Genomic DNA, 26,102 nt, shown 5'->3' on the forward strand with positions numbered 1-26,102 from the left:
TACCTCTACATTGCACTGTTATTTTGAGATAACTAGCGTTATTTTGAAATAACAACATGAGCGTCTACACAGCCATTCTGTTATTTTGAAATAATTTCAAAATAACGGGAAGCTCATTCCAAAATCTGTAAACCTCATTCTATGAGAAATAACACCTATTTCAAAATAAGGTGTGTGTGTGTAGACGCTCCACTGCTGCTATTTCGAAATAGCCCCTCACCAGGGCCAATCTAAGTTATCCCTCCCCAGTGCCTCCTGGGGCTGTAAATCAAGATAGGATGTCTACATTAGGGAAGCCTGCCTCAGACTCATTTTGAGGCTTCCCTGCAGTGTAGACGTGCTATTTTGAAATAAGCTATTTCGGAATAGCTATTTTGGAATAGCTTATTTTGAAATAAGCGTGCAGTGTAGACGTAGCCTAAGAGATCAGAGCTACCTCACTGCTAATAGGAGGAAGTTCAAAGCCTAGCTAAGCCCAAGCCCATGAAAATCCTCTAAACATCAAGGACAAAGTTGTGACCTACGCATAAACTTTTCAACCTTCAGTTCCTATAAGCCTGGAAGTTTGGCTCCGTCTGTTCCCCAGCTTTGTAAGTGTCCATGATGACCCATTTAATGCATTTGTCTGGGGCAGTGAAAAAGGACAGGGTGAAAGAAAAATAATTAGGAAGATAAGACGGAGGAATTGAGTTCGTCCTATTGATGCGCCGCCTAAACTGCGGCATTAAGGTTGCTGGGCTGATAAGTCAGATCTTACATTTCAGCCCTTCTCTGACAGGGCCGCAGCCCGTGAGAAATCCAATTAACATTTCCTTTCAGTGGCGGTGTGCACAAAGCACCGCGAAGGGCTTTTGTAAATGAAATGTCACATGGAGCCAACCTCTCTTGCTTAGCCTTGACGAGCCTGTTGTGGCAGGCCCGGGTGCTGTCTGCGGAGTCGATCGGCTTCTCCGCGCGGGGTGGCCTCTTCTTGGTTGGTGGCTGGTCTGGACTGGGACAGATGAACATCGTTCCATCTGGCGCTTTACAGAAGGGGACGTGTTCTTTATGGCATGGGGTTCCCATGGCAAGCGGAGGCCAGAAAGGGATGGGTAAATCACCTCAGGATGGAATGTTCTCCATCTTTGGAGTGACCGGTATTTCCGGCAGCTGATCGCGTGCCCGTGTGATGTTGAAACGCCACTGTGCTTAAAACTGCGGACCCCTGAACCTTCGCCGCAATGCAAGCTGTTTTGTCATTAACCCCTGTACCTTGTCCTACACTTGCTCTGTTAGGAGGTATATGAGACGGTGCATGGAGAATCGAGCCTTGCTGAGGGCAGATCAGAATCATCGGCCATGTCTTCACTCTGGGGAAAATCGATGCTGCCGCAATTGATCTTCCGGGGTTTGCTTTAGCGGGTCTATTAAAGACCTGCTAAATTGAACCCAGAGTGTGCCCCCCTTGTGGCCGGAATTTCTGCTCCTGTGAGGAGTAAGGGATGCTTATGAGTGTTTGGTCCCATTGGCCTCCTGCTGTGGGGAAACTCAAATCAAAGTATATCCACTCCAGCTATGTAATTAAGGGCACGTCTACACTGCACATTTATTTAGGAATAAGCTATTCCGGAAGAAATACTCTGAAATAGCTTATTTTGAAATAGCACATTTACACTACAGTGAAGCCTTGACATTAGTCTGAGGCAGGCTCCCCTAATGTGGACTCACTACCTTGATTTAGAGCCCCAGGAAACACTAGGGAGTAATTACTTTGAATGGCCCTGGGAAGGAGCTATTTTGAAATAGCAGCGGTGGAGCATTCACACCCCAGCTATTTTGAAATAGCTATTTTGGGACAGGCGTTATAACTCATGGAATGAGGTTTACAGAGGTTGGAATAAGCCATCCATTATTTCGAAATCACGGAATGACTGTGTAGACACTCGCATTGTTATTTCGGAATAATGGCCGTTATTCCGAAGTAACGCTGCTGTGTAGACGCCCCCTACGAGTGCATTTCTAAGTTCTCCAGGGGACTGGAAGTCCTCCTCTTCCATTGGGCCCTGTCTTGTTCCAAGGCTGGGAATGGCTAGGGGGCTCTTCGGACGGCCCTGTCACACCGCAGTCTAACGCGTTTCCTGTTTATAACTGCTCAGATGTTAATCTCCCCGTCCCATCCGCTGCCTGCTGATTTCAGAGGCTCTTCATCTCTGTCCAAGGACATTATTCACGTCCACTTCGTTATTCAAACGTGGGCGAGCATACAAGGTTTGTTACAGACTTGAGTGCTCCCTAATTCAATTCATTTGATTTGAACAAGGGACAGGCAATTGTTATGACCACACCTTACTCTGCTCTTTTGTAGCCCGGTGGGGGAGGGGAGAGAGCTGCATCTGGGTGCTGTAAGGAGGCTCTTTCTCTTTGTTGTGCATGCCCAGATGAGCAAGTGGGCTTGCTTGCAATTTGTGGTAGGTTCGTACATGATCGCAGAGCTGCCTGCGGGTTTGGTTTGTTCGGGTGGGGCTGCATGTGAGAGAGGTGCCCGCGGGTGGCTTGGTATTGGCCGGATTGCTGATGCTGTTCACTATCTGGTAGCCAAGTCCAAGGACCGATTTCAGTAACCTGCAACCTCCCTGGTGCACCTGGGGGAATTCTGGCCTAAACATTCTGCCGAATTCTCCATATTTTAGTCAAAACAACACAACATCCCCACGCCAGCTTCAGTTAGCTTGGTCATTTACTTCAAAATACCTGTCAGCAGGTAAGTCCACAGCCAGCCAGACACACAAGGTTCAGGGAGTGTGTTTTGAGAAACTGGTTGCTGACTAGACCTGTTAATACAGAACGTGGGTGATAATTAATTCAAACTACAGCACAGAGCTGAATCTCCTATGCCCTCAAAAAGGGGTGTGTGGGGGGGGGGGGGAACTGGGTGATGGAGGAGCTGAGGGAGAGGGAAGCAATTGCTGGGAAGGAGCCTGCGAGAGAAGCTGGAGAGGCAGGAGAAGTATGGAATGTTTTGGGACGGGGAGGGATTATTAGAGAGCTGGGCAGCCTCCCCCATGCAGACCCAGGCTACGTCCTGGCTTCTCCTTGTCTGCCAGGCACATCTGTCCCTGTCCCCATGTGTCCCTGCATCCCCATTACCATTCAGCTCTCTGCCCCTCCATTAGCCCTTCTGATCCCCAGGCTGTGAGACCCTTCAGCAACCTTGCTCTGTCTGTCCCCCTCCATATCTCATACCTCCTCCCTTGGCCCCACCGGCAGGGGCTGTGAGTAATGCACATAGTGCTGGGCGGTACCTTGTATTCCAGCTTGGCTGCCTGCCCCCTGCAGGATGCCCTGGGAACGGAAGGGGTTCCCTGAGCTGCCTCCCTGCCTGCCCGGCGTGGGGATCTCTCTATGCACGTACCACGCTGCAGTAGGGACTGGATATCGGCCCCCTAAGCCCTCTCCAGCTCCTGTCCTATGGGATGGGGGACTGGGCCTTACTCTGCAATGTCAATTGTGTGCGAATGATACGCAGGCCCGGGCCGCTGCGAGCCAGCGGTTCCAGATGGAGCAGCTCTGCTCTGAACCTTTTCGGGAGCTACTTGCTCCTCTCTGGTTAGGGAACACTAAGGAGCCTTTGCCCAGAAGCCCTGCTGTTTCCCGATCGATTTTTTTTTCCCTTTCTGCAGCCCCAACCTGGTACTTTTTCATGGACCCCGGTGGCCACTGCGGGTTACAAAACCTTTCAACGAGCCCTCGATCTTTCTTTATTGCTGCGGCAGCAGCTGACGCCTGAGCAGCTGCCCAGCTTGGAAAAAATTGCTGAGCCAGGGAGCCTGGTTTTAAATCAAAAGCTGTTCCCTACCTGTCTGCTGGATTCAGCGTCCTGCTGTAGCCACATAGCTCTGTGGTCTTCCCTGCCTGGAGGGGGCCAAGCTAGCACTAGAAACCATTCAAATGGTCACCCGGGAGGTCCTAAGCATCTCTGACCTGTGGGTCCCCCCCTTAGCGGTGAGAGGGGAAGCCTGTCTCTGTGACACCCCCCCCCAGTTTGTAAACTCACAGCTGTGTACTCGCCAGGTGCCACTGGGGAACTCTGGTGTGTCTGTTCTCCAGGGAATTAGAATGAGACCCACCAATTCATTTCACATCCACCCCTACCCCCCAGCAGACATAAAGGTGGGTGGTTAAGGCACAGTCTGGGGAGACCGGGTTTCAAGTCCTGGCTCTGCCACAGATGTCCGGCATATCCTTGGGCAAGTCACTTAAGTGCCTATATACTTCTGAGACGCTGGGCCTAACTCCTGTTGATTCAATCAGGGTGAAGCACCGAAATACCATTGGACCTTTGTGCCTGTTTCCCTTCTGTACTATGGGGCTAATGGCTCTGCCCTGCCATGTGGGGCAGGGAGAGGGGAGGGGGAAGAGTTGGGAGGATCAAGGCATAGATTGAGATACTTCAGTGTGATGGAGGTCATGTAAGTATGTTAAACTAGCAGAGATGGGGCAGGAGGCACACCAGCTGCCTGGCTTCATGCCCGGGGCTTCATGCACTTCCCACCTCTGCCACTGATTGACTGTGTGACCTTGAGTGAATCACTTCCCCTCTTTCCCGTCTGGAGGTAACAGTGCTCTGGTGAAACACAAGTGGAAGTATTTGTGAAATCCGGCTCTGCTCTCCCCATCCCTGCTAGGGGGCTCAGTTCTCTAAGTGGGTGCTGTGCTAGCTGGACATGCAAAGGAGGAGAGAGATTCTGACCAGACTCAGCTGCTATCAGGACACACAAATAACTTCTAATCAGGGAGCGCCAGGGATTGAGCCATATCTTGTTAAAACAGAAGCTGCTTCAAGGCCGGCAGACGGCAGTGATCCTTTTACAGTAATGCAGGGCCTGGCCAATCAGAACTGGAGCTAATGACTTTCCTCTTCTTGCTGCAGTTTTTCAGTTCATTTAGTGGCGTCTCCATGGAGCCAGGTCCCCTTTCCCTCTGACCTTCTGCCAAGGCATTACTTGGCATGGTTGTGCCTGCTATGACAAGGGGCTGCTGATCCCCTCTTTTGGGATGTGGTGGATCACAGCCATGCTTCGCTCTCATGTAGCACTGTCCTGCTGTAGCTCTTCAAAGAAAGGCAAGTAGCTATATCCCCATTATATAGATGGGCAAACTGAGGGACATGGCAGGGAAGTGCGTTGCCAAGATCAGTAGCAGCGCTGGGAATAGAATCCAGGCTCTCTCTGACTTGTTCTAGTGCCTTGTGCTAAGTCTGTTAGGGATCTGTTTGGCCCAACCTGCAGTAACCCCTTTCCGACCACGGTGTCCCTTGTACTCCTTTGAACTGCTTGAACTAAATCGGTTTAAATTCACCCTCTGCTTAGACCGTGCTGCTCTGTGTATAGACCAGGCCTTACTGAGCTAAGCTTAAGGGAGGCTGAAATTGGTTTGTGTGTGGTTACACTCAGGGTTCACCCTCTTTACATCGATTATTTATGCTGCTGCAAATTTTCTTGCCTGGCCGTCGATTTGTATCCGCTCACCTCTATAACTGCTCCTTATCCCCGCTTCAAACTTGGTGCCGGATGTAAATGTAAAGGAGGCTAAATTCCTGTATGCTCGGTGCCAAGAGTCCCAAGAAACACAGCTCTCAGGCGGTGTAAAGAGGCTTGAGTTAAAGCAGCTACTGCGCTACTCGAAGAAACCCTGTCCCCAGCTCCTTCGTAAGTTATGTCAGTGGCTGCTCCTTCACACACTGGCAGGGCAGTGTCAAGGGGGGGAGGAGGGAACGGCTCAGAGTCCAGCTGACACCACATTCTGTGTCCCCTTGGAATCCCGCCTTTGGCCTTAATTTTCCCAGCCAGCGGGAATCAGGAGAGCAACCGACGAAAAGACCCAGCAAAACTCCAGCCAACGGCTCATTGAATTGCAGTTGGCAGCCTGCGTGTCAGCTGTGGGAGGATAGGGAGCCAGGCTCTGTGCGGAGTCCGGGGCACGGCGAATGGAAATTTATCCTTGGCCAGAACAGACGGATGTGCTGGATCGAGTGCTCAGGGGTTTACGAGCTCACTAGACCGGTTTCGCTCTGAGTGGGCTACTCAGTCTGCTGGACAAGGAACCAAGTGGAAGCAAAGAGCTCGGCGTCCTGGCTCTGCTAGGCGGGGACGGGAGACCGAACTCTCCCTCGCTTTGCGGTCCCATTGGAGCCACTGCCAGCGTATTTGCGGGTAGAGTGTTCCTGCCCCAGAAAGGGGGCTGTGAAAATACAGCTCCTCTGGCTGTCTCGCCCCCCCCATCCTCCCAGGGCTGGGGATCCATGCACGTTGCCCTGGCTCGCCCCTCCCTGATGGACATCCCCCTGGACTAGTGTAGCACCTTCTGAATAGCTGGGGAAGCAGAGGTGGGGGAGAAGAGGCCTTGCTATGCTTGTAAGCTGGGAGGCCCTCTCACGCTGCCTGGTGGAGAGCTTCCAAATGTCTCCTTGTCTCTGTGCCTTCTGGGGAGTGCTGGATCACCCCCTACCCCCGAGCCGTGTTCTTAGCCAGAGCATCGTGTGTTCCTTCTATCCTGAAAACTGCCTGTGTTCCCAGGAATCACTAGCCTGTTGCCACACTTTCAATGACACGTTTTTTTTCCCCATGCTGCTCTAGGGCATTTCCCAGGCAACGTTCATTGGCCATGACTGGGGCGGCGTGGTGGTGTGGAACATGTCCCTCTTCTACCCAGAGCGAGTCAGGTACGTCTCTCCTCTAATCCACTCTCCAAAAGTGGGGAGAGGTTAGCATGGACTGAGCTTTCTGACTTAGTTGGCTTTTATTCTGCCCTGAAATGAGAACTTTTTAGGGAGAAAAAGTGCTGAGAAAATGCTCCCGAGTCCCACTAATGTGACCAGAAGACTTTTTTTTTTTTTGCCACATAAACAATCAGCACAATCGCCGGCTTGGTGCTTGAAAATATTTAATTGCTCAAAATGTCCCTAGAAGTGAGGCGCTACTCTGAAAAGTGACCCTGTGCAAAGTGGACTCCGCTGACTCGCCTGTTGTGAGTGTCAGTCAGAGCGGCTTGTAAGGGCAAACGATTGTTTTCCTTACCACTTTTTACTCCTGGAGAGTCATGCTGCTCCTGGCCCTGGAGTGTAAGAGGAGTGAGTGTCTCTATTATCCCCCTGCCCTGCTCCAGTTCACCATGTACAGCTCCCGCTACCCACCCATCCCAGAAACAATGGCTCTGCTTCCCCCCGGCTCCTTCCAGGTGGTGTTAAAGCTGCATGTGCTTGAAGCTTAGAGGGAGCACCTGGAACTCTCATTTTGGTCTCAAGCCTGCTCATGGGCACTTACCCGTCCCGTGTAAATGCTCCCACGTGTTCGCCACCCAAAGCCAGCCTGCGAGTTCAGAGTCTGCTGTTTAAATCAGAGCGTATCATTCATGGTTGTAAACCAGGTCTTTTGGTTTCTTCCTCTCTGAATCCTGCCGCTGGTGTCTCAGAGCGGTGGCTGGCCTGAACACGCCCTACAAACCCGCGAACCCCAAAGTGGATGTCATGGAGATGCTCAAAGCCCGTCCGGTGTTTGACTATCAGCTCTATTTCCAGGAGCCGGTGAGTGCGAGCCGGAGATGTTCTGTTCCCACTGGGCTGAGTGCACACAGTCCAGGGGCTCTGTCCTCCTGCCTACCGGGCCCGCGATGTTAATGCATCGATAGGCAGCGCTGCCTGAGGAAATGGAAAAGGTGGCTCTGGTGAACGGGTCAGATTCGGAGCCACTGCAAATCCATGGAACTAGACTGATCTCCGTCCAGCTCTTGGTGGTTTGCACTGGAAGATCTAGCTCCATAGTGCCGTAAGTGGGATTGAGCAGAGGGAGTGTGCACATGGTAATGAATCAGCAGGGGTAGAGACATTTTCTGATAGAGAAAATTTCATTGGCAATGCTTGCTGTCCTATTCATAAGACATCCGCTCTTGGCTGTATGCCACCACTAGGGTGTGGAGTGACCCCACGGGTGTGCGCTGTGCACCCGACGAGACGTTAAACTGCCTGTATTTCTTACCGGCGAAGGCAGGGGCTTAAAGATCCCCTAGCTCCCTTCCTGGGACGTCTCAACCTCTGGAGAATCCCATTGGGGTGTCTTAGGGTACGTTTACACTAGCTCAGTAGTTCGAGCTAGGTAGGCAAATGAGGGCAACCGGAGTTGCAAATGAAGCCCGGGATTTAAATACCCCGGGCTTCATTTGCATCTTCCCGGGCGCCGCCATTTTTAAATCCCCCTTAGTCCAAACTCCGTGCCCTCGGCTACACGCGGCACGGAGTAGGTAGTTCGAATTAGGATCTCTAATTCGAACTACCGGTACTCCTCGTTCCACGGGAGATCCTAATTCGAACTACCTACTCCGTGCCGCGTGTAGCCGCGGGCACGGAGTTCGGACTAAGGGGGATTTAAAAATGGCGGCACCTGGGAAGATGCAAATGAAGCCCGGGATATTTAAATCCCGGGCTTCATTTGCAACTCCGGTTGCCTTCATTTGCCTACCTAGCTCGAACTACTGAGCTAGTGTAGACGTACCCTTAGTGTCTAGAAAGGTCAGTGGACTCAGAAGATGCTGCAGGATTCACGCACCCTGCATAACAGTCCTGCGCCTGCCTCCTCAGCGGTGGCATGTGAAGAGGCTTGTTCCCGGCGCTCCAGGCACTGGGTGTGGGCGGAGTCAGGTTAAGGCGGGTAGACGCATGCAGCAGTAATGGGCGTGTGCTGTGGTCACGAGCAAAGGCCGCTGGCCCTGGCAAGACAGGACTCCAATTGGCCTTCTCAAGCACAACCAAAGCCTGGGAAGTTTCACAAGCTGCCATGGAGCAAATCCGGAGCGGGATCTGCCAAGGGCAAGGCGGGATTGTCTCCCTCTGGCTGTGCGCCGGAGTGCCTGGCTGTTCTGGCTGACAGCTGCACCCTCCTGCCTCCCAGGGCACGGGCAGCGAGTCCCCATCTGGGAACGGCACCCAGCATGGAGCTCACTGTGCTGCTGCACCAGTGGGGGGCTTCCCGGTGGCCTTTGCCACATGGCTGGGTGAGCGCAGCTCATCCTCCAATCAGAGGGAGCTGAGCTCTCACTTGCCACGTGCCCCCTGCTAGGGGCCGTGTGAACATGCCGTTGGCAGCTGCTGAGCCAGGAGTGGGCAGGGGGCTTGCCCCTCCCCAAGCCCATGCGTGCTGCTGGGGTGACGCCCACTCCTCCATGACCCGAAAGGCCCTGGCATGGCCGTGGCTGTCGAATCGGCATCTGCTCCATTATTGTGACTCCTGTATCCTGGAAAGATCCCCTGTCCCCCAGTTTTTCCACAGTCTCCACCAGTGGCATGGACTTCCTGAGTTCCTGGGTGATGTTCCACCCCTTTTCCCTCTTTCCCCATGTTCCCACCTGCCCTGCCTCTTCCTGCCCCTGTTCCTCCCTCTCTGCCCCAGCACCTCCTGCACACCTGATTGGGGCGGGCAGTAGGCGCTGGGAGAGAGCGGGAAGCTCTGATTGGTGGGAGGGCTGGAGGGGGAGGAGCTGATGGGGCGGGCAGTAGGCATTGGGGGAGAGTGGGAGGCTCTGATTGGTGGGAGGGCTGGAGGGGGAGGAGCTGATGGGGCGGGCAGTAGGCATTGGGGGAGAGTGGGAGGCTCTGATTGGTGGGAGGGCTGGAGGGGGAGGAGCTGATGGGGCGGGCAGTAGGCATTGGGGGAGAGTGGGAGGCTCTGATTGGTGGGAGAGCTGGAGGGGGTGGAGTCAATTGCTGGCAAGTGGGTCTTAATAGCTAGCCCCAGGGTGAAAGGGGTTTGGTACCTCTTGGGGGCTGGGAGAAGGACGGGCTGGGAGCAGAAGTCCTGCCGGGACAGTCAAAGAGCAGCTCCCTTTGATGGGAGTTACAACCCCCAGGGAGGGGGAGAGCGGTTTGGCTCTACTCTGGGCAGGTCGGCATTAGAAGCGGTACATTGGCGCAGCGCGTCCTGTGAGGACACTGGATACCAACCGGTGAGCGTCTCCTGCCGATAGAGCGCCAGCCAGGACAGCGCCCAGGTCTCTGGGACTTGCGTCGCGTTCTCACATCCCTGAGCCGACGTCAGTTAGAGTGACTTGAGTAGCCGTGTAGACCTGCCCTCTGTTTGGAGCAGGGGAGATGGCCGCTAGCTTCGTCCGGCCTCGGCGCATCCCTAGGGTGCAGCCTCTCTCGACAGCGGCTAAAAACCCATTCGCACACGCCTCTCGTTGCTAGGGGCCCGGCGTCTGGGCTGGGCGGAGACTGGCGTGTGTGTCTCCGCTGGCGGAGGCAGAAGGCCGCGCCACGCATTGTTGAGAGCGTGGAGGAAATCCAATTAACTGACTTAAACTGCTGGTGCGTGGCAAGTTTTCCAGCCTGAATGCCATCCCGGCCAAGCCTATTCCCTTCTCACTTTGCCTTTTAAATGATAATTAGGCAGATGGCTCCTGGCTGGGTTTTCCGCCCAAGTTGCCGCGCTGGGCTTTGCTCGCCACGCTCGGCAGGCAGGCGAGGAGACAAAGGAAGAACAGGCCGGCTGTCTGGTGCTGTCAAGATACGAAGCCGCTCCTGCCCTGAGCCAAGAGGCCTTGGCGGAGGGGCTGAAAGGGGATGTTCTGAGCCATCGGGAGTGGCTCAGCTGCATGGGGCCTTGCCGATGAGATTACAGAGTTGGATCTCTCGCAAGGGACCCGGGATGGAATTTGAGGAGGGGGAGGCTATGGCTATGGTGTTGAGTCCCGCAGCAATGGGAGGTGACGGTACAGGGAGGCTGGAGCAATGTCTAAAGTGAGGGTGCTGAGAGCCATTGACTCAAACTGGAAACCCTGTATACAGCTCCTCCCACCCCCCTAGTTCCAGCACCTATGACTGTGGGGAGGTTATAATGCTGCCTCGTTTCCCTGGAGGATTAAGGAAATCTTCCAGGGTGCTTTGGGTCAGAAGCGGAGGGCTGGCCGGCCTGGGAACGACCATTTCGGGACATGACTGACCTGTGATTAGTTGGGAGCTGCTTTGCGGAATGGGGTTTTAAACAGTGCCTTTCTAGCGTGCACCAGTGGGATCTGCACAGAGCAGTAGCTGGGCTGCATAGGCCCCCGGTTTGAAACCCCTGAGTCCCCTGAAGCTCTGAGTCATCTTTCTGAGCCAGGCAGATGAAGCCGTGCGCTGTCCCCGGTGGGTTTCCCGTGAGCTCCTCTTCGCTGGGCTTGAGTGGTGGAGACGGGGTGCACAAGTGGAGTGCGGACGCCGCGTCCCGGCTGCTTCCGCACATGCAAGTGGGATGCCTGCGTAGGTAACGAAGCATCTGACTCTGCATTTGCACCTGGCCTGCAGAGTGCTCCCTTTTCCATTCATACAAACGAAGGCCGTTCTCCCGACCGGAATTGTGAACAGCAGCGAGCGCCATGTTCCCCAAAATCCCAGGATGTCCACATGGCTTAATGAATAGTCGTTAGCCACGTGATCAGTCCACGCCTGGCGCGAGGAGCCCCATCTGGCATCCTCCGGTGTTACAATTCAAGACCAACCGTCCTCTTTCAAGCTCGGATGTCTGGCAGGGAGCAGCTCACCAAGCCAGCTAGCACGGTGTAACCTTCCTCTGCCGTAAGTGGCTGCAAGTGGGCCGAGTTCTAGTCCAGCAAATCTCAGGTTTGAGCGGAAATCGCAGCCTGGCCTTTGTAATAAACTCCGCCCGCATGCGGTCTGCCTCCCGGAGTTCAGTCTCCGTATCGAGCTGGTGCCGATGTGTGGTCCCCGCTCCTATTTCAGCCCTTCTGCGGGCGTGACACCAAACGAGCCAGGGTGGAGCAGGTCCAGACAGAGCAGTAGTTCTGTTGGCTCCTTTTTTTAAAAAGTGGGGGGCCTTGCTGTGAGGCCTCGCTGCAGTGGGCAGGGATGGAAATTGAGCTGAGTGTTCGCTTTAGCAGAGCGATGGGCAAATCCCTGGCATGAGGCATGAGCAGAGTGCACAGCTCTGAGGGAGCACCCCTCCCTTCGGGCCTGCAGCACCCCCCCTTTCGGGCCTGCAGCACCCCCTTGTTGTGGCAGTCTTGGCAGAACCAGGCCTCCCGGCTCTGCCAATGCAGCTCAGTCCTGCAGCCAATAAGATTCCAACCCGCCCCCCGCATTTCTGCCGACCTTCTGATATTCGGATGGGGGTTCCCTGCACAGGTGACAGCTCATGGCCCTTGATGCACAACCCCCTTGCTATTCTAGCCCTGGCCTGCCCCATCTCTCCCTGCACCCCAAAGCTGGACCCGCACAGGCACCGACTCCACGGGATCTGGAGCTGGAACACCTCTGGAAAAAATAGTGGATGCTCAGCACCCATCAGCAACTCCACAGAATTAGCTCCTCCTCCAACCCAGCCTCACAGCCCTCCCACCCACTGGTGGGTCCTGCAGATGAGCTACTTACCCTCCCTCCCAGTGCCTCCTGCCCACTGCAATCAGCTGTTCAGCAGCACGGGGAAGGCATGGGGGGGGAAGAGTTGGAGTGGGAGAATGGGGGAAGGAGTGGAGGGGAGTGGGATGTGGGGCAGAGTGCGAGGATCAAGCTTCCCCCTGGGAATGGGGGAAATCGGTGTGTCCGTGTCCCAGTGACCCTGGGTGCTGTATGGTCTACGGGCACAAGGCTGGGAGTCGGACAATCTGGCAAATTGCTCATGGCTCCCAAGTTAAGCTGCAGTTTTTGAAAGAGCCCCCGGGCAAGTCAGGCTGGGATTTTCACAGGAGTTATGCACCGGCCTGCAGGTCAGATGAGGGCTGTGTGAGATCACAGGCTGCAGGGTTCCCCCGCTGAGGGGCAAGGGGGGGGCTTTCCTTTTCCCACCCCAGCGTGCAAGGGGTCCATGGGTAGAGGGAAGCTGAGGGCCGGCAAGGCAGCAGGCCAGGGGGCAGGACCATGAGGTTAGCACGAGATCTGCAGTCGGGACAGGCTGACCGCTGGCTGCTCATCGCAGAGCGCCGGGTGGGGGGAGCAGCCGCTCTGGGCAGAGCATGGCGTGAGCGCCAGCTGATGGTCACCGGCTGCGGGGAATTGCATTGCCGCTGCGGCCTCCGCGTGCGCCTTCCGGGTGGGTGGCTCCGGGCAGCCGTTCCTTCTGAAGGCAGCTTGCAATCTGGAGGGGCAGAGAACGCGCTTTGAAGTCGGGTCCCGCCAGGCAGTGACCGGAACGAGGAGCGCGGCAGAGCGGCTGGCGAGCCAACGCGCTCCCTTTGAGGTGGCTGGGAGTGAATTTGTTTTATCGGGGCTCATGAAAGGGACAGATGGATGGTGCTGGCAGGACGCATGCGGCGCCAACCTTTCACAGAGCTCGCTTCGCGCTCGCTAATCCTTCTCCCTGCTTCCCTCCCCCACCCCCCGCTCTGGTCCCGAGCCTGGCCCTGCGTTTGCTAGGCAGGCTCAGTACTCCTGTGCGGGCACATGGGCCTAGCTGGCGCCTAGCAGGAGCGCCCCCAAATGTGTAGCTGCCTGCTGTGCTGGGAAGGGTGCCCCGATTGCAGCTGGAGCTGCCGGGGGGACGTGGTCGGTGCTGGCTCCCTTCTGAGGGTGAGAAATGGGGGGGGGGGGGTTCTAGGGCTTGTGAGTCTAGCACAGGAGTCTCAAACTCATGGCCCACGGGCCATCTACAGCCCGAGTGGTCTCAGTCTGGGTTGGGAGTCCCTGTGGCCTGGTGTGTGTGTCCGTCCCTGTCTCCCAACCTCTGCTGCCTTCCTGTGCCAGACCCTCCCCCCCCCGATAATCCCTGAGGCCACATTCCTTGGGGGAGGGTGTTCAGAAGAAGGGGGACGGGCAGAAAGGGGTGGAGTTTGGGGTACAGGACAGGGACACACACTCCAGGCCACAGGGACTCCCGAGCTGGATTGTGAAACTGTTCGGGCCGTCGATGGCCCGTGCACTGTGAGTTTGAGATCCCTGGTTTGACACGTCTCACCCCCAGCAAAACTCTGGTAACAAAGCGAGGAGGTAACACATCTTCAGTACAGATAGCCCAAGCTCTTTGTTGGGGGTCACCCCAAACTACCTTCCCTATGAATGCCAGGGTTGTTTCTGCTCGGGATAGTGGTCCCCCTCGCAGGTGTTGGTCGGAACTTGTGTAGGGTTGCCAGATACTTTCACAAAAAAATCCCAAACATGGCGGAGAAAACATTTAGTTGAGCCAAAAAAAAAAATTCGCTGTGCCTTTAAATTCCCATACTTCCTGCTCCCTGCACCCCCGCCAAACATGGCAGGGGAGAAATGTCCAGTATTTTCTGGGTTTTCTTTACTGCTCAGAAGGTGCAATTACGGTACTGTCTGCGCAAAAACCGGACACCTGGCAATCCTAAACCTGCACCTGACTTTTGCTTGGCCTGGTAGCCCAGGGGAGGATGTAGGCTAAACCGCTCAATGCTGATAGCCTTCCAGTGCCTTCCCACAATTCCCCTTGTGTGTGCCCAGAGGGCCAGGCAAGCTCTCCCACAATTCACTGGGAAAGACTCCTCAGTTTAGGGCAGCACAGAAAGCACATGGAAAACACCCCTCCCTCCACGTCCGAGCAGCACACACGTGGAGGGACACAGCAGCAGTGGATCGCAGGAGCGTGGGTCCGGCTTTGTGGTGTGGCTGCCACCCCCAGGCGAGGCTGAGGGTCGATCCCTCAGGCAAACTTAGCAACAGAAGGAGGGAGCATTTAACAAGAAAGCAAAACCTCAAAAGGGGCAGGATACAGTCTCAGGAAATGCAGCACCAGCATCTCCGCTTCAAATGAATATGCACATATGTTACTTGCTCCCCTCTGACAGGCTCCTGCCAGTCCTGCAGTACAGGACACATTACAAAGTCATTGTGGAGTGAGGTTCTCTCTGGCCTGTGTCAGCCAGGAGAGCAGACTGGACATCTACATATTACAGGGCTGGGTAGCGCTATAAAACCCTAGACCAGTCCAGAGGCTACAGGGTCACTGAGATCCTGTATAAATAGGATTTCTGGATGCAGGTGACATAGTCCCAGGGCTAGCTGCACCTCTGTCCCATCTGTGCTCTCTTCTAATGCACCCAATCTGGCATCAGGCCATGGGTTTTTACCTCTCTTTGGGTGGGATCCTACAGTTTTCCAGACCCCAGGGTGCAGCATCCTGGGATTCCCTGTGCTTATGCAGCAGGTCCGGCCCCTGCTCTTCTTCCCCGTGGGCGCCTGTGACCAGTGATGAATAGACTGGCCAGACAAGCAAAATGTAATGGAAGGCTCGCAGGATTTTAAAACACACCCCAAGGAAGGCCTGACATCTTCAGACCCCCATCAAGGCTCTGTCTGTTCCCCCAAACAGAACCATCCCCCTCCTTACAGAAAGTAAGTGTTAGTCAGCCAGAAATCCTTAGTCTTCTCCTCCAGGGCTCTTTTGACCTGCTCTCCAAAAGTGGTTTGGTGAGCCCTGCAGGAGGTCGGCTGTAGAACATCAAAGCAAGTGGTTCTTGTGTTGTTCCTTGTTAGTAGGTGAATGCTTTGCTTTTCCCTGCCTTTGTGCAGCCACCTTCCTCTTGAATTAGTGCCATAAATTCACACAGTCACTTCGCTTACAACAATCGGGCAGATGTACTCAGCGTGTCATCTTTCATACATTAGTACAAAGCAGCTCCACTGTCATCATACAGTTTAGTTTTTCTAATTTTTCAGCTGATTTCAGCCTCTTATCTAAGTGTCTGAATGACTGGCACTTAGCCGTCTCTTTAGTTATATGTGAAACAGCATGTTGTCCACACAACTTGAGTTCCAGCCTTGTTGACCAGGATCCATGCACTGGCTGCACTCTCTGTAACACACAGCCATATGGTGCTCGAATACTAGACCACAAGTGCGCACCTTTAGAATATCTCAACACATTTATCTCTTATAAACTTTCTTTCTAAATAGCCTCTTGTGTGACTATTTCCTGGGCTAATAGGTTTCACAGTAGGCATTGTTTTCTGATCATAAGCCTCTAGTTTAGTTTTATCCCTTACTCGTAGGTATAGACTCCACAGTAATGGGTCACTCAAGCCACTTTCTCTCCTGCATTTGTTTCAGATTTTGGCAGGTGGCTGCTCTGTTTTCCCCACAGTAGTTAGTGAGCTGCCAGACTTTCACCTTGTAGTAGTCCAGGTCTGTCCTCATAACCATCTTGGTTGCTCTTCTCTGATCTCCCTCTTCTATCCTCGTGCCTGAGTTCTGATCATGCCAATAACTGTGGGAATCCAGTGAAGAGCAACAGAAATGAGGCTGTGTCTTCACGGGAGAAGGAAAGATGGCCTGGTGGTTAAGGCAGGGTGCTGTGATCATGGTTGAATTCCTGGCTCTATCACTGATTCCCTGGGTGACCTTGGACATGGTCTTTCTCCTGTAAAATGGACATAAGAACTTTTTCTACCAGCGTCTGTCTATCCTGCCTGTTTAGATTGGAAGTAGTTTGGAGCGTGATGTCTCTTGTGCATATGTACAGTAGGGATGTGAAAGTGTAACTGTTTACACGGTTAACTGATAAGCCTGGGCTCATTGGTTAATGTGCATGGTTATACACAGCTCCCTGCCCTGCTACTGCTTCTGTATCTAGTGATCTAGTGGCTAGCATGTGGGCCTGGGAGCCAGAGTTTTCCATCGAGTTCTTGGCGCTGTCGCTGAGTCACTTGGCCTGTGCCTCAGTTTCCCCTGCTGTGAAGTGAGGGTAGCAAGACCCAGCTCACAGGCTGAGTCCCTGGTGCTCTTCAGCGCGATACATGCCAAGCTTCCTCTGAGGCTCAGCTGAGCCTTGAAAGAATTAAGGACTTGCCTTGCCAGCCGTCCTTCACCAAAGCCAGCTGTGCACTTTGCCCCCTGCAGGAGGCACAGCCGCGCCAGTGTCAGTAAACACCCCACCCACATGCCAAATATCCCTGCACCCGCTGCTTGCTAAAATAACACCTCCAGCCTGAAACAAATGCAAATAGGGCTGTGACAGGCGGGATTGATTGTTCCTTGCCGGGCGAGGCTGCGTCAGCCAGACCGTTTACATTCTGGCTTGCTGCCAAGCAGCTGGAGGGCGAGGGCCTGTCGCTGATTATTTATTTCTCCTCGAAGAATGATTCCAAAGCTAAATTAAATTACTGCGCCTTCCCTGGAAAGCCTGCATCAGCGCTCAGCTCCGCATGCACCCCGCTGCGGCTGCCGGCGCAGCTTCTCTGGGGAGCAGATACGCTGTGGGGAGTTGGGATTCAGATGCTGATCGCGCTTAGGACTGCCTGATGGGTCCAGCTTTCCATAAGCAGCATCGGGAGGAGCTTAGGCACTGGAGTCGTGCTGCTGAATCCCGGACGTGCAGGGACAGAGGTACGTGTGCTTGTAGCATCAGGCCCTGAGGCTATAAGCCTTTGGCCCGTGTCTGAGCCACTCAGGGCCACCCGAGCACACACACGAATGTGTCCCCAAAGCGGAGCTTCTCCTGGGAGTGGCTGATCAGGCTTATTTGATGGCTCCCATTCCGGATTGGAGGCTCCAGGTTTCCGAGGGCACGTCTACACTGCATCGGCGCCACTGCACTGCGGACACAGGAAAGCGTCTCGGCCAGCTTAGCCCCAGTGTGGCCAGCGCTTAGATCAACGTCTGTCGCTCAGGGATGTGTCTTTCCCTCTCCCCTGAGCAAATGATGTGACAGCGGCTTAAGCAATAGCGTAAAGCAGCTCAGAATTAGGGACGTTACATTTTGTTTAATCAGCAAATCAACTAGTCAATGGAGCTAACCCCGCTGCGGCTCTGCCTTTTAAATATATTTAGAGCCTGCTGGCTCTGAATACATTTAAAAGGCTGACGCGCAGCAGGGGGAAACCCTGTGCGAGCTGGAACAGCTGATTCCCGACTTCCACCGGGTCCCCCCACTGTACACCAGCCTTAAATGCAAAAAGGCTGGGGTACAGTAGGGTGACCCAGCGTGTGACCCAGCATGAACTGGGAATCAGCTGTCCGGCTCGTGCCGGGTCTCCTTCCTCCCCCCCACTGCACTTCCATCGGTAGCGACCGCTCTGAGAAGAGGGTGCCGATGGCTTTCTCGCAGGTGGGAGCAGATAGCTCAGGGTTGCCATGCGTGTCAACGGCAGCATGATCCAGCTCAGATGAGACGGAAACCCACGGCAGTTGTGGTGATCAAAGCGCTCGCTGGGCTTTTCCCAACAGCTGAGCAGTTACCCCCTTTGCCCTGGGCAACCTCCATGCTAGGGAATTGCGTTCTGCCTCCTGGCATTGACCCCCTTACAGGATTCTCCATGTCCTACCGCGATTCCGGTGCATCGGCGCGGCGTGCTGCCTCTTTCCATCCCAGCCCTGGCTACATTTCAGAGCGGGCCAAAATGATTGCTTTGGAAGCGGCTTCTACAGGCCATAAAGTTCTTCTCCTGGGAATTCAGTGCAATAAACAGCCTAGTACAGAGGATCCTCCAGACCCCCACCCCCCCAATCTCACTAGAGAGAAGCACATGCATCTCTCCCTCTCTGGTTGAAAAGTGGGTTTCTTTTTTAATATGAAGAGTAACGTTCCAGTGTTGTCCCTGGCATTGCTCGCAACTACAGCCTCTTCCTCCTCCATTGCAGGCTGGCTCTTGTAGCCTGTCGTATGTAAAGTGATTTCCGTAATGTTGCATGACCCCACTGTGGGTTTGGCTCTGGTGTGTCCAGTTCCACACTGATCAGAATGGAAGTCACCTCTGCTGCTTGCCTCAGATGCACACCCTTGTCCCTGGGAGCACACACAGACCAAAGGTCGTGACCACACGAGCAGTCACATACCTAAGGTCTAGTCGGCTTTACAGGTTTGATGACTGTTACGATTGCCCAAGCATATGGAAATGCGGTACAGCCCTTTGCACAAGTTACAAACATACTCACGTCCTTGGCACTACTAAGGTCTGGTGGTCTCTCATGGCTTGAGCATTTGTAGAGGGATGGTTCCCTTTGGAGCAGTGTTTCTTAAACTGTGTTCCGCAGCACACCAGTGAGCCACGAAGCAGTCGGAGGTGTGCCGTGGAGAAAAACAGTTCAAAATGGCCTCCCTTAAAGGGGCAGCCGACCTTTTTTTTTCCTCCGTAACTTTCCCCCGATCTTTTTGGTCAATAAGGGTATGTCTACACTACCCCGCTAGTTCGAACTAGCGGGGTAATGTATGCATACCGCACTTGCTAATGAAGCCCGGGATTTGAATTTCCCGGGCTTCATTAGCATAAGCGGGGAGCCGCCATTTTTAAATCCCCGCTGCTTCGAACCCCGTGTAGCGCGGCTACACGGGGCTCGAACTAGGTAGTTCGGACTAGGGTCCTATTCCGAACTACCGGTACTCCTCGTGAAACGAGGTGTACCGGTAGTTCGGAATAGGCACCCTAGTCCGAACTACCTAGTTCGAGCCCCGTGTAGCCGCGCTACACGGGGTTCGAAGCAGCGGGGATTTAAAAATGGCGGCTCCCCGCTTATGCTAATGAAGCCCGGGAAATTCAAATCCCGGGCTTCATTAGCAAGTGCGGTATGCATACATTACCCCGCTAGTTCGAACTAGCGGGGTAGTGTAGACATACCCTAAATTTTCCTCGGTCCCCTTCCCTTCTCTTCTCTCTCCCCCCTCCCCCCCCAGCAACACAAACTTTTTTTGGGGGGGGGCCTCAACAAAAAATCCTTGGTGTACCTCATTAAAAAAAATTGTTTGGTGTTCCTTGGTCTTAAAAAGTTTAAGAAACACTGCTTTGGAGTGTCCCATGGGAAGCTAAGTGTCCCCATTCTGGGCATCACCTTAAATGATTCTGTTCATACCTTCATTCTGCGTGCGATCATAAAAGGGTCAACCCTCTTTTCTCTCATTGGTCTGAGTCCCCTGGAAACTTAAGGGGCCCCCCATTTTCTATAGGCTGGGTAAATTCCCTTTGTTCTCATTAGCACTGCTCCACAACCTGTATCCTGTGGTGAAAAATGAGTATTTTTATGATTTAATAATAATCTGGGAATTTTGCACAGTAATGCCATTTGGTACCTCTTTTCCCATGGGATTGGGGCATTTGTGTCGTCATTTCGTGTCTCTAACACTAAAATAGTTAAACTAAAAGCGGGCAGGCCTCAGCCTTACAGACCTTGTGTTCCAGTTTTTCTTCCTTACATCTTATACAGGAGTTTTCTACATACAGAGCAGTCTGACGCTTTAATAATCCTACAGCTTTATTCTAATTAACATACAAGGAATATATGTTCTGTTGATTAATCATAATGTCACACAGTAATGGATAAACTCAAGTCATTCACTGCACGCAGCAGGACAGATCCTCTCATTGCTTTAACCCTCTTTCCTCCTTTTTGCAGTACATGTTGAGTCACAGCGGCTACGTCTACACTGGCATGATTTTCCGGAAATGCTTTTAACGGAAAAGTTTTCCGTTAAAAGCATTTTCGGAAAAGCGTGCCTAGATTGGCAGGACGCTTTTCCGCAAAAGCATTTTTTGCAGAAAAGCATCCGTGGCCAATCTAGACGCGCTTTTCTGCAAAAAAGCTCCGATCACCATTTTCACGATTGGGGCTTTTGCAGAAAACAAATCTCTGCTGTCTACATTGGCCCTTTTGCGCAAAAGTTTTTCAGAAAAAGACTTTTGCCCGAACAGGAGCAGCATAGTATTTCCGGAAAAGCACTGACAATCTTACATGAGATCGTCAGTGCTTTTGCGGAAATTCAAGCGGCCAGTGTAGACAGCTGGCAAGTTTTTCCACAAAAGCAGATGATTTTGCGGAAAAACTTGCCAGTCTAGACACAGCCAGCAAGTGTGACTTTCCTTACTGGACTAGGTAGGCAACCCTTGCCTGAAGGCCCTACGAGTTGTCAGCACTGATGAAGCTGTGGAGAACTGGTAAAAAATCACCCAGCTCCAAAGCTGATTGATCTGTTCCTAAGAGCATCTGGCTTTCACCCCAATGAATTCTTTTTTAAATAGGTGCTTCATTTTAATCGACAGCTTGAGAGAGTGAAAACAGAACTGAAATAAAAGCAGGGCCATTCAATTAGTCCCGGCCGACAGCTCGGGCTAGTCAGCAAATAACCAGCCCAAAAAGCTGGTGTCCAGAACTACTGGCAGGCTTCTGCAGGGTCTTAAAGCATCTTTAAATGTCACAGTCCCTCCTCTCTTTAGGGTGTTGGTTCAGATCCTGCCTGTGTTGGTGGCAGGAAGGGGATTGCTAATGTGTTATTGGAGCCTTTCATCTTTTACGTAACCAACTGGAGTGCAGCTCATTTGGATGGTGACCAGAAGTTTTCACAACTGATGTCTGTTCAGTAGTCCCAACATTAAATAAGTGTTTTTTTTTTTTGGGGGGGGGGGGTCTTAATCTAGCCCATAGCAGCTTGGTGTGTATTACAAAACCACTTGTCCTGTCTGGTAGCGGGGATGGCATTCTTGTTGGCCGCTTGGGTGCTGATTTCTGCTCTGCCCCGGATTTAACGTCGCTCCTCATGGGTTCTCAGTGTTAACGCCCTGCAAAGCGGGTGTGTCAGCTGTTTTGCCAGGCCTGGGCGAGACCATCTGCAGGGAGGGGTGGAGGGCCTGGACCAGGGGCACTAGGAAAGCCTGGGGATGTTGTGCTGCTTCTGCCTCATGCTCCGTTTCACGTACAGCCCTCTGGGCTGCGTTCTGCTCTGGGTGACTAGAAGTAAAAGGGCTCGTGGCCCCTGATCTCTCCGGTGCCCTGATCATAGGAGGAATGTCCCCCTCCTTGCAGGGCTGGTGAGGACCGAAACACCCCATTCCTGGGAAACCGGCATCATGCTGCCCTGCAGGCCTCTGTGCCCGAGCCGCCCGCCAGGTCCTCTTGGGAGAAAGCGCGTGAAAACGGCTGTTGCTGTTTCTTTTTCAGGGCGTGGCTGAGGCCGAGCTGGAGAAGGACCTGAGCAGGACGTTCAGGATCATGATCCGATCCATCCGGAAGGAGGTAGGGGTGGGGCATGTGGCTCGGCCGGTGACTGTGTGTGATCTTTGCACCATAGCTGGGGTCCTCAGGAGGAGACACAGAGGCTGGTGATATGGCCCCTGCCTGTACCCAGCACTGAACCCAAACAGCTGTGGTGTTTGTGGCCAGGGAGTTGTAAAACCCTGAAGAGGTGGCCTTATAACCCTGAACACGAAGGTACACAAGCTTAACTCTCTGCTCCCATCTCTCTTACCTGGAGAAGCCAGGCTGAAAATTTGGGGCTGGGGGAAAGGTTTGGCAGCCAGACTCAGATGGAAGTTTGGTACCTATCCTCATTACTTAGCATCCCACTTTGCTCTTCCCTCTGGCTCCTCACCTCACAGGGCAGGGATTTGAAATGTTAATACAGGGCTTGAGTTCTCCATTGCCCATTGTAGTAGCCCTCTGCCCTGATATTTGCTCTTCCATCCAATGATGCTAGGCCTGCTGGATGTTTGGAGAACACTGCTGGCATTTACATCGTCAGTAGGTTTCAGAGTTAACGTGACACTTTGAGATGAACACGGTGTTAGTTCACACCTCCTTTAAACCCAGTATTCTGGGCTGTCTGCAGATTCAGGCAGAGCCTTGGTTTACACCCATTTCAAGTTCGAAAGACTGTGTACTCATTTGTAAGTGCTTGGGATGTACTTTAAAGAAACATAGTCCAATTCTGCCCCATGCCATGGGGCTGAGAATGATTGAGTGGCGGTCCCAGGGCCATGATCATATGAACACTCGACAGGGGTTACAGCATGACTTCCTCTCCTTCACTGAGCACAATACAAAGAACTTCATTAACCTAGAATGAAGGCAGTAAATATTTATCAGCTGCTGCAGGGCAAAAACCCCTTATAGAGTTTTATCATTTCAACCATATCCAAGTCTGGGCAGCAGAAGATTCATAGTTAAGGGTTTTTAATTCCGGCTCGGCTATTCACTCACTGTGCAGCCTGGGGCGGTTTGCCTGACTGCAGTTTGTCCATCGTCATTCATAATGCAGGGATACTGGTATTTACCTAGGATACAGCGTAAATTCGGGGGGATGCCAGGGAGCCACATGCTTCAAGCAGGGACAAGCGGCTGATCACGGCTGTTCCTTGGCTTGGCTTGGCTTCCAGGCCTTTGCAGTGCCAGTGGAATAATACTCCATCCCTGATAGCTCTGGGCTTGACCGAAACTCTCCCACGGGAGTGTGGGGGTCTGAGGAGCCCAGTGGGGAGTTTTCCATCCTAGAGGAGAGCGAGGGTGGTCCAGCAGCAGTGTGGGGTGATGGGGGCCAGCTCGTGAGTCACTGGGATCCCCCTTTGCCCCAAACAGTGTTGTGCTCAGGGCCAGATTCACACAAGTGGGGGCCCTAAGTGATGCCAAGTTTGAGGCTCCAGAGCATTACCACACGAAATTTCGTGATTTTTTTTTTTTTTATTGAGGTCCCTCAGAATCCAAGGCCCTAACCTGCCGCTTTCTTAGTTTGTGCGTGAATCCGGCACTGATCACGCACGGCTTGGGCTGGCTGGCTTCGAGATCGCCGTCATGCCTGTTCTGAGCCAGGCGGGTGAGCGAAGTCCTGGGTAGGACTGGGCCAGCTCCTAAAATCCAAGCAGCCTCATTACAGCGCCTGGGTGCTCAGAGCGAATCCTGCTGCTTTGGTCTGCCGGTCCCTGGCCCCTTGCGCCAGAGCGGGGGCAGCTGTTTGGTAGCAGAGCGCAGCGAGGACTCAAGACATCACAAAAGCCCCTGCTATGGAGCTTTGGAGAACGGTTCCACAGCATGTCCCGTGGGTTCCCTGCAGCCGTCCCACCACGCCAAGTCAGCGGGATGAGCCACTCCCTGCGTGGCTGGGCAATTAACCAATGACAGGTACCAGAGGGGTAGCTGTGTTAGTCTGAATCTGCATAAACAACAAGAAGTCCTGTGGCACCTTATAGACTAACACAGTGGTCCCCAATCTTTTGGGGCTGCCGGGCGCCTGGGGGTGGGGCTACACACGCACCTGGGGGCGGGGCCACCCATACACTGCATGCCTGGTGCCAGCGCCACCCATGCGCTGCACTCCCTGGGCCAGCGCCTCTCCGGTGCCGAACACCCAGGGGTGGGGCTGCCCATACGCCGTGTGCCCGGGGCCGGAACAGCCCATGCACTGCATGCCCAGGGGCAGGGCCACCCATGTGCTGCACACCCGGGGCTGGCACCGTCCCTGTACTGCGTGCCCGGGGGCAGGGCTGGCCCCGATCACTCGGCGGGCACACAGAATTGGCCTGGTGGGTGCCGTGGCGCCTGCGGGCACCACGTTGGGGACCACTGAACTAACAGATGTATTGGAGCATGAGCTTTCATGGGCAAAGACCCACTTTGTCAGATGCATGTCAGGTCCTGGCCACATAGGGAACTGCTGCCAGAGGGATGTGCCAGTCGGGAGCTCCACAAAGTGGCTCTTTGCCCACGAAAGCTTATGGTCAGAGGTAAACAGGATGAGGTTTAATAAAGAGAAATGCAAAGTGCTCCACTTAGGAAGGAACAATCAGTTCCATACATACAAGATGGGAAGCGACTGTCTAGGAAGGAGCATGGCAGAAAGGGATCTAGGGGTCATCGTGGATCACAAGTTGAATATGAGTCAACAGTGTGATGCTGTTGCAAAAAAAGCAAATATGATTCTAGGTTGTATCAACAGGTGTGTTGTAAGCAAAACTCGTGAAGTCATTCTGCCGCTCTACTCTGCACTAGTTAGGCCTCAGCTGGAGTACTGTGTCCAGTTCTGGGCGCCACATTTCAAGAAAGATGTGGAGAAATTGGAAAGGGTACAGAGAAGAGCGACAAGAATGATTAAAGGTTTAGAGAACATGATCTATGAAGCCAGGCTTCATGAACTGGGCTTGTTTAGTTTGGAAAAAAGAAGATTAAGGGGGGACATGGTAGCGGTTTTCAAATATCTAAAAGGGTGTCACAAGGAGGAAGGAGAAAATTTGTTCCTCTTGGTTTCTGAGGACAGGACAAGGAGTAATGGGCTTAAAGTGCAGCAGGGGAGGTTTAGATTGGACATTAGGAAAAAATTCCTAACTGTCAGGGTGGTCAAATATTGGAATAAATTGCCAAGGGAGGTGGTGGAATCTCCCTCTCTGGAGATATTTAAGAACAGGTTAGATAGACATCTGTCAGGGATGGTGTAGACGGAGCTTGGTCCTGCCTTGAGGGCGGGGGGCTGGACTCGATGACCTCTTGAGGTCCCTTCCAGTCCTATGATTCTATGATTCTATGCACCAGTAAATGTCAGCCTATAAGGTGCCACAGGACTTCTCGGTGTTTAACCAATGACCGCGCGTTTCAAGCCTTGTTAGCTTCCTGTCCTGGTGCAGCCTTCATCGGAAATGGAGGCAACGGCTTTCACAGGGAGCTTGCGAAGTAACCCAACCCCCGCATGGGGCAGATACAGGGGTGGAATCACTGGGAAAAGGAAATGTGAGGATTTGTCCACCTAGTAAATTTCATGCCGGTGAAAGGTGCCGGCTGGTGTTTGATCCACTGATGAGCCAGGCCCTATATTTAATATCAGCCTGTCAGGGGACAGACCGGACCTGCATCCTCCCTATGGCCCCACCCACTCCCAGCATGCCTTTTGGATCACTTGAGCTGTCTATGACTTGCTCTCATGCCCCTACACCCCCTCCCCAGACCCTCGCCCCTTAATTACTGCTCAGCCAAGCTATATGCACGCAGCTCTTTGACTGCACCAGTCCGTGGAGCTGTGTCATTGTTCCCATGGGTTTTCTCTGCGCTCCCCTCTGGCCAGCTGCCCTGGGAGTTAATCATGTCCCGTTAATTAGAGCCACTTCTCTTTCAGGACCACATGCCTGTTCCACTCAATGTCACCAATGTCCAAGAGCGAGGTAAGAATATGAAACTGGGCAGATGGGACGGGATTTGTTACCAGTTCCCATCGTCCACCAGCCTTGTCATTAGTGGCTCCGGTGACTCTTTCTTTAGTGATGCTTCAGATACTTGCCAGAGGGGGGGAGCTGCTGAGCAATTCTGGGGGCTCCCTTTCCCCTGCTGCAACCTCACGAGCAGCCCTACAATAACAAAGGGTTGGGCTGCTTGTGAGGGTTGGGTTGTGTGAGCTGTCCTGTTGTAGGGCTGTTCAGTGGATGAAAGGAAGCCCAGGAAAAGAGAA

General features: G+C 53.4%; 1 protein-coding gene across 2 annotated transcripts in view; it reads left to right on the top strand.

The window, feature by feature from the left end:
- EPHX2 (epoxide hydrolase 2) overlaps window positions 1-26,102 on the top strand; it is a 100,800-nt gene that overhangs the window by 60,357 nt on the left and 14,341 nt on the right. The window contains exons 11-14 of one of the 2 annotated variants that reach the window (XM_075923324.1): window positions 6,615-6,700; window positions 7,450-7,561; window positions 21,839-21,913; window positions 25,773-25,818. In XM_075923324.1, the coding sequence (XP_075779439.1) occupies window positions 6,615-6,700; window positions 7,450-7,561; window positions 21,839-21,913; window positions 25,773-25,818 (319 nt within the window). The remainder of the gene's footprint in view (window positions 1-6,614; window positions 6,701-7,449; window positions 7,562-21,838; window positions 21,914-25,772; window positions 25,819-26,102) is intronic. The other variant, XM_075923325.1, reaches the window with a different exon arrangement.

Source organism: Pelodiscus sinensis, chromosome 3 (assembly GCF_049634645.1).
Source record: "Pelodiscus sinensis isolate JC-2024 chromosome 3, ASM4963464v1, whole genome shotgun sequence".
Lineage (NCBI taxonomy): Eukaryota > Metazoa > Chordata > Testudines > Trionychidae > Pelodiscus > Pelodiscus sinensis.